Below are 10,995 nucleotides of genomic sequence, written 5' to 3'. Positions count from 1 at the left end.
GGCTCAGAGAAGAACTGGAGAAGGCTTGGAAGGTGAAGGCCACAGTGGTGCCTGTGGTGATTGGAGCACTGGGGGCAGTGACCCCCAAACTGGAGGAGTGGCTATGACAGATCCCTGGAAAAACATCTGACATCTCAGTCCAGAAAAGTGCAGTCCTAGGAACAGTAAGGATACTGCGCAGAACCCTCAAGCTCCCTGGCCCGAGGAGTTTAGAGGACCCGAGCTTGGAAAGTGGATGAGACCACCCGCGGAGGGTGAGAATAGAGTGTGTGTGTGTGTGTGTGTGTGTGTGTGTGTGTGTGTGTGTGTGTGTGTGTGTGTGTGTGTGTGTGTGTGTGTGTGTGTGTGTGTGTGTGTGTGTGTGTGTGTGTGTGTGTGTGTGTGTGTGTGTGAGATACGAGAACAAGGCTTTGTTGGACTGCTACTACTCAGGTAACCCTAGTCAGAGGGGTTACATGCAAACAAACCCACATTCAAGGCTGACGGCGAAGCAACTGGTAGTTCAGTGTTCCAACATCCACAAACGGCAACTTTCATCATCTCCGGAAATCAGGTGTGAAATATGGGTACGAAACCCCCAATGAGCACAGACACACTGAGCGAGGCAGCGACTGACCTGAAAGATACGATCATGGTGAGATTGAACGGGCAACCCAACGGCTAAGTTAAGCACCATCAGAAAGTTTCATGAAAGATGTGAATGCAGCATTGAGAGCGATCCCTACCACAACAATCACAGAAACCAATGAGCTGATATACGCTTCAGCAGCAGTGATCCTAGAGGTGCTTGGCTATAAGAGCAACCATGGCAGCCATGAGAAACATTACCCACCATGGAAACGAAGGTTGGAGGCAAAAATCAAGGCAGCTCGGAGGGAAGTGAGCCAAATGACAGAGGCCTAGAGAGGTGCAATGAAAAGACCGATGCCCAAGAGGTACAACCAGATGCCCATACCTGAAGCACTCGAAACTGCCAAGCAAAGGCTACAAGCCTTGGCCAGCCGCCTAAAGAGATACACCAGAGACAATGAAGCCAGACGAATAAACCGGCTGTTCGCAACACAACCTGCGAAAGTGTACTCTTAATGGCAGGGTAATAACATCAGAGCAGACCCACCAAGGCTGGAAACTGAACAGTACTGGAAAGGGATATGGGAGAGGGAGGCATCACACAACAGAGATGCACAGTGGCTGGTGGATCTGAGGGAAGACCACAGCAACCTCCCTGAACAGAATCCAGTGACTATCACAGTGGCAGACATCCAACAAAGAGTCTCAGGTATGAAAAACTGGACAGCATCCAGCCCTGACATGATCCACGCCTACTGGCTAAAGAAGCTCACTGCAATCCATGAGCGCCTGGCAGCACAAATGAACCAGCTGCTAAGGGATGGGACTCACTCTGAATGGCTAACCGCAGGGCGAACAATCCTGATAATGAAGGATCCCTTAAAGGGTACAGTCCCATCCAACTACCGGCCAATAACCTGTCTCTCCACAACATGGAAGCTCATGTCAGGCATCATCGCAGCTAAGATAAGTGGGCACTGTAATGTAAAAATTTTACCTTAGTGCTGTTTCGTATCCAACACACTCGTCATGTGCTGGTTAGGTGCAATACTGAACTAAACATTCTTACACAAACAAATAATCTCTTGTGCCCTGACGTACATCAAGTCTAAACATCTGATGTTCCATTTGACTGACTAATAGTTTATGATATATGTTTGTCTTTTACACCCGGACTCTGGCTCCTTCCTATCTGACTCCCCACCAGACCCAAGGCTGTTAAAGCGAATGCATCTTGAAGCTCGGTGTTCCTTCCTTTGGATAACAAGACATGACGATGCAGAAGTGAGAAAGCAAACATTCTCACTCACAGCGAGATAAGGTGGCGCAAACAATTCCATTGCTGCAGAGAGACATTCCACCAGAGCCAGAGAAAGGGGTTAAAAGGCAGAAGCAACTTGAGGATCGTGGGCTCTTTGCATCACACCTTCGTGGTGTGTGCACTGATCTCCCCAGCTGGTTTTTGGTTTGTTGATGTGCACGATCAACATCCATGCTTTTTATTTGCTTTCCCCATTATTTTTATTTTCTTTATTATTTCAATAAATCGCACAAAAGGACAACTCTCACTCATCTACTTCTTTATGGAAAATTTCCACCACAGGCACATGGGTCAATACATAAGCGAAGCAAAGAAGGGCATTGGTAAGGATAGCAGAAGAGCCAAACACCAACTCCTGGTAGACAGAACAGTTGCCCAAGACTGCAGAGTGCGACACACCAACCTGTGCACAGCCTGGATCGACTACAAGAAAGCCTATGACTCAATGCCACACACATGGATCACTGAATGCTTGGAGCTGTACAACATCAATATAACTCTAAGGGCCTTCATTGCAAACTTGATGAGGTTGTGGAGAACCACCCTTGAAGCCAATGGAAAGCCACTTGCCCAAGTATCCATCAAATGTGGCATATACCAAGAAGATGCACTGTCCCCACTGCTGTTCTGCATAGGTCTGAACCCCCTCAGCCAAATAATAAACAAGACTGGCTATGGATACCGACTCCAGAACGGGGCCACCATAAGTCACCTCCTCTACATGGATGACATCAAGCTGTACGCCAAGAGTGAGCGAGACATCGACTCGCTGATCCACACCACCAGGATCTACAGCTCGGACACTGGGATGTCATTCGTGCTCGAGAAATGTGGGAGGATGGTGACAAAGAGAGGCAAGGTAATCCACACAGAAGGGGTCTCACTCCCAGAAGGAACAATAGCAGACATTGAGGACAGTTACAAGTACCTTGGAAGAACTGGAGAAGGCTTGGAAGGTGAAGACCACAGTGGTGCACTGGGGCCAGTGACCCCCAAACTGGAGGAGTGGCTACAACAGATCCCTGGAAAAACATCTGACATCTCAGTCCAGAAAAGTGCAGTCCTAGGAACCGCAAGGATACTGCGCAGAACCCGAGCTTGGAAAGTAGATGAGACCACCCACGTAGTGTGAGAAGGGAGTAGTATATGTATTTGTATATATATGTATGTATATGTATATACATAAAATGAAGAAGTAATTTTATTTAAATAGAGGCCAATTCCTTTTTTTATATTTTCCATCATTTTTTTTAAACATTCACTGTAAATTCGATAAATTCTTAAATTTGCCTCGTCTCCTTACGAGATTAATCCTTATATTGCCCTAATTGCTCATTAGAATGAGTGTCTCTGCTCTTTTCAGTAATTGCAATACTGTTACCCTCACTATCACACGAATCGCGCACCTCGGAAATAGCGACGACAGCTCATTTGGCCGCGCAAAAACAAACCGCGGCTCATTTGACCACGGTGAAATACCTTGCTAGTTAGCGTGGTCGCGACTTAATACTGAACTCCCCATTCTCCTCCGAACCGTACTGGGTGACACAGAAGACCTGCCATCAGTGTTCCTGATAAACATGTTAGACAGCATAAAAGTCCTCACTGCTGCATTTGAAATTTCAAGACGTGAACGGCCAACAAAACACTTCCTCCATATTCCACATGGACACAACGCTCAATTTTTCCACAAATGGTCAAACAGCATCGTCAATGTGAAAACACTGAAGACCAATAACATACAGAGCATTTCCAAAATATCCCCTAAACAACTTAAAACAGTATCTGCTGTTAAATGGTCTTTCTCTACTTAATCTGCTAAAGTAAGCAGGACTTCTCTCATGTCCGCCATCTCCAACCACGCGCCTCACAGGTGTCTAGCAAAATGAATCGATGTAAAGAGATCAGCCAATGGGCGTGCAGGTCCCACCCACCAGCAGTGATTGACAGACAAAGTCATTCTGCTGGAAAACGGCGTTATGAAATAAATACGGCATTGGGGAAAAGGGCATTATGCAATAAAAGCCGACTTTGGAAAAACAACATTTTGAAAGGAAAAACTTCTAGATTTAAATAAAAAGGCAGATGTAATCATTATTTTCATTATTTTCTCTGCATTTGACCCATACTCATACAGCAGTGAGCAGCCACACATGGGGCGCTCGGGGAGCTAGTGTGATGTGACTTCAAATGCTTAACCCCCGGTCCACCAGGCCACCTTAACATTCCTGAAGCAAGTTAAGCAAGATGCAATACAACAAGCAACAAACATACACACAATAACAATACAAGTGGGAGACAGTAGCACATAGTACAAGTGGAAACTTGCTGGGATATTTTCATGGACACATAAGGCCGAGGGGGTTAACGGGGGAGGTAGAAGATAAGGTCGGAGAGCAGACAGTGAAACTGTAGGGTTGGGGGGGTATCTACATCAGTATAGTGAAGTGTTGTCTATAGATGTATGACTGAGGCCGACCAAGATGTTTATAGGTCAGTCCAACAGTTGTCCTTGAAGGGAGACACAACAAGGGAAAGAAGATAGAGGCACAGCTGGTGAGCTAGATTGGACCTGGGAAGGGAGGGGGAAAGGGAGAAGGGTTAGAATAATACACAGCCAGTTCTAATAGCAGTTTAACAATCCATGACGAATTTGTCCAGATCAATAGTCCAAATAGTCAGGACTCAGGGCTTCATCGCCTCTTGTGGGTCCATGTGGTACCCGTGACATCTCCTCAACCTGTCAGACAAGGCTTCACCATATTCACCAAGTGTTCAGTCTGTCTGCAGATGTTATCCCTCAGTCTCTTGTCTTCCTCCGAACGGGTTGAGATCTTACTGGTCAGTCCTGCAATCCGGGCCATGCTCTGTTGTAATTCAATCAATGGAGTATCCTTGGACCCCAGGGGGGTTTGTAACTCCACCGCCCGTGGACATGCCAATGTTGTAGGATTCTCCAGTCCAGCAGGTGGCGCTAAACGCACCATATAAACTCACGCCAGCCGCCACGAGAGTCAAAAGAAGAGCAAGGAGCAGGAATAATAATAGAAGCCGAAGTAAAACGTGTCTGAGCTGAGTTGGCTGGTGTGAAAGATCTGCAGGCCTGTTTGATTTTTGAACACAATCACATTCAGCTGTGATGGAGAATGATATTTTGGTTTCTCTTGAAGATTTAGGGTAAGCTGAAGCCTTTTTCCGTCGACATCTAGCACATTCTTGCTGCGGTTTTTCATCTGTTTGTGTGCATGCAAAATTCCCACTGTCATGTGTGTAACGAGTTTATGGACGTCTAACGGCGGTTTCCAGGTTGAAGCAAATAAGAACTAGGTCAGAAGCTGCTCACGTTGTGATTCATTTCTAGGAGCTCAGCGTTTGTGACGTCTTCACAGTGCCTCCTCCAGTCATCGGCCACTCGTTACGTCTGTAACGATATACACAGTAGTTTAAAGTAATGACGGCTCTGTAGTGTATTAGAACCTTCATACGGTCCGTCTATAGGCTTGTACAACTAGGTGCAGCCTAGTGAGGAATGGAAGGCGTTGAAACAGTAACTCCCCTGGGAAGCGTTCGCATTTAGCCTTGAAGTTGTGTACTAACAACACAACATAACATAACCAAGCAGCCACACCAGGGAAGCTAGTGTAAAGTGTTTTGCTCAAGGATACACCTGGTGGGATCAACTGATACCTGCTGCTTTCTAGACCAACACTCAGATCAAAGCAGAGTTTCACACTTTATAATTAGTTTTATTTTTGTAAATTAAACTGACAGTACTTCAAAAATCACTTAGATTCAGCATTAGATGTCTGTGGACCTGTTGTTGGGCTGAGTTTAAGGAGAAAATACTGAATGATCAAGGAGTCTAGCAAGTACAGGTGCGACTAGTAGCCTGAACCCGGACCACATGACTCTACCATCATGAGAGTAGGCGAGGGAGACCGGCAACATATAACACTACTTAGAATTAAAGGAGGTTGGTAAAACACTGCCATGGATGTGTCCATAACTAACCCATAATCGAAGCCACCACTGTGGTATTGTGGCTGAGTCTGACTGTGGTTTTCTGTGTGTGTGTCTCCATGTGCATGTTGTGCAGATACCAAGGTCCTCTGTTGGAAGAAGGAGCTCTGTGTTCGGCTGTGACCAAAGGGGCAGCCTCACCTGACTTCACCGAGCTCTGCTCCTGGATTGTGTCTCAACTGAAGCTCTACTGTAACCTGGATGAGAACGTCCATGCCACTCACTGTGAGACATGTTTAGTTATTGTTGTTAGAGTTTCTGTTGCTGGGGAATAGAGTAAGTGATTTGGAAATGACTACAGAACTGCTTAGATTACAGATTAGATTAGATTAGATTAGATTAGATGAGATTTGCTTAGTTTGCTAAACTTTTAACCAGTCAAAGGCTAGACAGTGAGGATCTGTCTTTGACATGTTCGTCTGTATTGAACATGCATTTGCATCCAGTGTAGTTGTTTGTTTGGTAACATGTCGTGGATGTTTGTCCTATCGATCTCAGGTCCAAGTGACACTGAGAGCTTCCAGCTGGAGATGAGTGGCCTTCTGTCTGAGCTGCCTTGTCCGTACTATGTCCTCAGCAGTGGAGACGTGACGCAGAGGTTCCTCAACAGGACTGACTGTCTGCTGCTCCTCTGTGAGACATCACTTTGCAACTTTCTTTTTTAGGGCATCAGCATGCACCAGAATAGGAACTCCGCTATCTGTCGTAACTGTCACCACAGTAAGGGAGGAAGGCGCTGGAAATCTATCTGCCTATTTGGATCCATGTATCATGGATGTGTAGGGTCTCCAAGGGCGCCATGATTTGTTTATTGTGTCATGCTTTTCTGTTGGCTTAAGATGTTGCCTACTTACATCTAGATAAAGAGAACCGTATAAAACAAGAGAAAGTGTGTGAGGGCTTCACTTGTACGCAAAAAGGTACAAATTAGAACACATACTAAACAGACAGAAGATAGATAAAAGTATCAAACGCATATCTGTGATATTCTTAAGCTGTGGAGTTGTGCAGTCTGACAACAGGGAATCTAAGACTTGTAACTAAATTGCCTTCATTATGGTCTCTCTCAGGCGATTTTAAAAGATTAAGTTTTATTATCAATCTGTTGGAATCAGCACAAATGTGACAAGATGCATAGGCCCAGTTCATTGGCTGAACAGTCAATGGGCCACCAGAGCTTCAATCCTCTTTGTTCTTTGGGTAATAGGAGCTGATTTGTTTCTAAACTGAATACCGTATTATATTATTATTATTATTATTATTATTATTATTATTATTATTATTATTATTATTATTATTATTATTATAAGAATTAATTTTAGTCTACAGCAACTCCTCGCATAGTCTTGCACTGACACTGATCTTTCTACTCTTTTCAGTTACTTTTGTATGTTTCAATTATTAGCATTGACATTTGAATATTAAATCCTTAATCAGCCTTCCTGACATCTGAGTTGGAGGCATCGCGGATGATTGTGGTCAATAAGCCTCGGAAGAAAGGCCATGAGTCTGGCAGCCCTGTGTTCCAGGAACTGAAAGGCATCTGCATGGCACTGGGCATGTCCAAACCTCCTGCCAGCATTACCATGTTCCAGTTCTTCACTGGAATTGAGAAGAAGGTCAGTTTGGCTCTGGAGATGAGTGTCTGTATTTCTTGGCAGATTTCATTCATTTCATTTTCTGAACCACAACAAAGAAATGCACTAATACTGCGGTTACTTTGTTTTCATATTATAGTTGAGCAATAGTTGTGAACTTTGCATGTCATGATGGTGGAAAATAGTTGCACACAGTGTTGCTTTCTAACCTTGGTTTAATAAACTGTATCTCCGGATGACTCTTAGCTGAAAGAAGCCTTAAGTCATGTAACCACAAATCATGTAGGAGAGCCTCTGATGAAGAAAAGCCTTGGACCTGTGCACTTGGTAAATACTTAAATATTATACATAAGAATTAATTCATTTAGAACAATCAGTGATGACTCTTGTTCTTTATTTTACCAGGAACAAATTGAAGCTATAAATCAAACACTAGTTAATGAGTATGACATGCGAAGGAAGATGTTGTTAAAGCGCCTCGATTTGACAGTTCAGTCATTTGGTTGGTCTGACAGAGCAAAGGTATGTGTGTGTGCGTGTGTGGGTGTGTGTGTTTTGTTGGAAACAGTATTTACCTTAATTAATTCTTTTTTTATAAGCAGATGCGTGCTGACAGGTTGCTTAAAGTTTACCAGCCGCTGCGTTCATCCCTCTGCATCAAAGGTAAAATCTCTGTTGCTCATCTTTTTGCTGCTCGGCAAGACTTCTCCAAGATACTACGCACAAGCAGCGGCAAAACAAGAGAGAAGACTGCCTGCGCAATAAACAAGGTGGGTTATGCTCCCAGGTGAATTTGTATTCATGGCTGAGGCAGGGTCTGCTTTATTTGGTTTTGTCACATAAACAAAGCAATGGCATCTTTGTTGAGAACAAGAAACCTTGGAATGAGGAGCGTCAGAGTAGAGATGCCCTGAGTTAAGTTACAGGCCTTATGCCTTTTATCAATTTGATTTTTGTATTGTTTTGTTACAGCAACATCTACATGTCTCTATTGGAGAAGTGATTTCCCTTCCCTCTCTGCATTAAAACAGGAGACTAGGTAACTGCTCTCCTTTGAACCTTCTAGACTAAATGTTGGTGCTTTCCTCAGGTTTTGATGGGCAGAGTGCCTGACAGAGGCGGCCGCCCCTGTGAGATTGAGCCTCCTCCTCCAGAGATGCCTGTGTGGCATAAGCGACAAGATGCCCCCCAAGGTCAAGGATGCTACAGTGGTGGGCACACAGGTGGCAGAGGAGGCTATGATCATTACTCCCAGACTGGTCGTGGGGGATATGACCGAGGAGGACATGGAGACAGAGGAGCTAGGGGCTGTGGTGGCAGACTGGGCAAGGTAGATGGGGGCAGTTACTACCAGGGCCACCATCAGGATACAGGGGTTCATCAGGGGGGAGCAGGCAGAGGTGCTTATGGAGGAGGAGGAAACAGTCAAGGAGGCTGCCAGGACACTGGGTATCATGGGAGGGGGGGGGGAGGTGGTTACCATGACAATTACCATCAAAACGGAAGCTGGCATCAAGAGAGAGGTGGGGGTCGAGGAGGTCGGGGAGGCCGAGGCAGGGGAGGCAGAGCGGGGGGAGGAGGAGGCCAAACCGGGGGCTGGGGAGGAAGAGGAGGGAAAACTTTTAACCAAGAAGGTCAGTTTGAACAGTTCTTCCAGCATGGTGGTCAGCACTACAGCCAGGCTGGCTTTAACCAGGGCAGGCAGTACACAAGTTAAACATGCAGTGTGTCCATTCAACGACCTGCTGTCTCTCCTGCTTATAAATGGATTTAAAATATCTTACCAAGGTCAATAAATGGGCATAAAAATACTTTGTCATGAGGCTGGTCCATTTGTCTTTGCCTCCTCTGCACCAACAGCTCTGTTCTGTGCTTGGACCGGTGCCTGTTTGACTTCACCTTGATACTTGACACTTATCTTGCCTTTGCAGTGTACTCAGAATTTATTGAGACATGATTGACACAAATGTTTCCTCTTTCACCCAATGTGTATCTTACAATTGAAATCAATATCTTTTTCAACTTCAACAATTCTAATTGAATTTAATACTAAAGTTAATTCATTCATCAGGTTTTGTTTTTTCAGATGCAGTAGTTTCAACTGGAATTTCTTCTGTAACTTATTGAACAAAGTTTGATGGTGTACTCTTCACATGTGCAGAACTTAAAATCTGGATTTTCAAAGAGGTTTGCATGGACGTATAAATGAGTAATAAACTCGAAATGACTATACACATTTTTGTTCAGTGGTATGTTCATCAAAGATGAACAATTGCAAACAACATGGATTTGCACTTGTTTACGTATTTACATTTGATTGGTAAACAAATGTAATTATAAGTACCTTTTATTTTGGTAAGTGACATTCTGCAGTTGGCTGTGTGAACAATGACTTAATTAAATGTTTGCAGAGTAATAAGAAGCTGAGGCCAGAGCTGGCCTTCCTCACCAGCTTGTTCAGTCTTTTCCTGCCTGCTATCCAGCACACCAAGGTGTAGTGAATAACAGGCTAGCACATCCTTTTGTGGCGTAAGCGTAAGGATTATGCTTATGTTTATTTAAGTTAATTATATAAGTGTAAAAGATAATAGTTTTGAGCGACATTGGTTGCGCCCAGAAGATCATTCCATTTGTAACAAAAGACATTGTTGTAAAAGCCATAAAGATTTTTATCGTGAAAGGCTTTTAAGCTTTCGGTAGAGGAACGCATTGTGTTAGGCTAAGTATGTAGCCATATGTGCTATAAACGTGACTGCCTTGAGTATGATTTACTCTGTGTGTGTTCAACAATTTGTGTCAAACGGCACAACAGAACACCCTCTACCGGTATGCAGCCAATGAGGTTTCACTGTAAATCCCTCCAGGCAAAAACAGACACCAGTAAATCCTTACACCTACTTGACCTGCAGGAGTTTTACAATGAACTTCAAAATCAAAAGTGTCAACTCCAATTTAGGACACATTGTCGAGTTGATTAATGTGTGGAGATCGTTGGTTAAGGTGTTTTGGTTCAGGTTTACCAGACTAAAAGTTTCCAAAAGTTGTTACTTTTTTATTTAACATATTTTCAAAACCTATTAACATATTATAAAATCAATAATAATAATAAAATTATACTATACAGGTTCAGCTTATACCAACAACGTTTTACTATTTGTTAAATATTAAACCATTAAATAATGTTATAGAGGTGGCATTGGTGATATACTGTATATATGGTCATATTCCATTTTCCATTAGAGGAAAAATACAAAACACTAAATACAAAGCATTATTTAATTATGTAGTTATCTGTGTTAAGGTCAATGAAAGTAGTTATAGGGTGAATAGTTGTTAGAAAATAAAGTTCTACATTAAATTACTTGTAATCATTTTAATGAGTGTTGTTCTAAGTCAGTGGTTACAGATGTCTTATTGGATGTGACAGTATGAAGTAGGCCCAGACATATGCAGACATGCGTTTCATGATGCATTCAAAGCTGTCGC

At 43.6% G+C, this 10,995-nt stretch overlaps 1 protein-coding gene across 1 annotated transcript; it reads left to right on the top strand.

Annotated features, from left to right (window-relative positions):
* The first annotated feature begins 4,893 nt into the window (after positions 1 to 4,893).
* fam98a (family with sequence similarity 98 member A) lies at positions 4,894 to 9,741 on the top strand. Its single transcript, XM_029175162.2, has 8 exons — positions 4,894 to 5,068; positions 5,988 to 6,136; positions 6,410 to 6,544; positions 7,349 to 7,530; positions 7,756 to 7,836; positions 7,915 to 8,031; positions 8,112 to 8,279; positions 8,600 to 9,741. The coding sequence occupies exons 1-8, from the start codon at positions 5,031 to 5,033 to the stop codon at positions 9,224 to 9,226; spliced, it is 1,497 nt and encodes a 498-aa protein (XP_029030995.1). The 5' UTR covers positions 4,894 to 5,030; the 3' UTR covers positions 9,227 to 9,741.
* The last annotated feature ends 1,254 nt before the right edge of the window (positions 9,742 to 10,995 follow it).

The sequence above is a fragment of the Betta splendens genome, chromosome 15 (assembly GCF_900634795.4).
Source record: "Betta splendens chromosome 15, fBetSpl5.4, whole genome shotgun sequence".
Lineage (NCBI taxonomy): Eukaryota > Metazoa > Chordata > Actinopteri > Anabantiformes > Osphronemidae > Betta > Betta splendens.
Note: the sequence above shows the minus strand (reverse complement) of the source record. Positions and strands in the feature narration are given on the sequence as shown.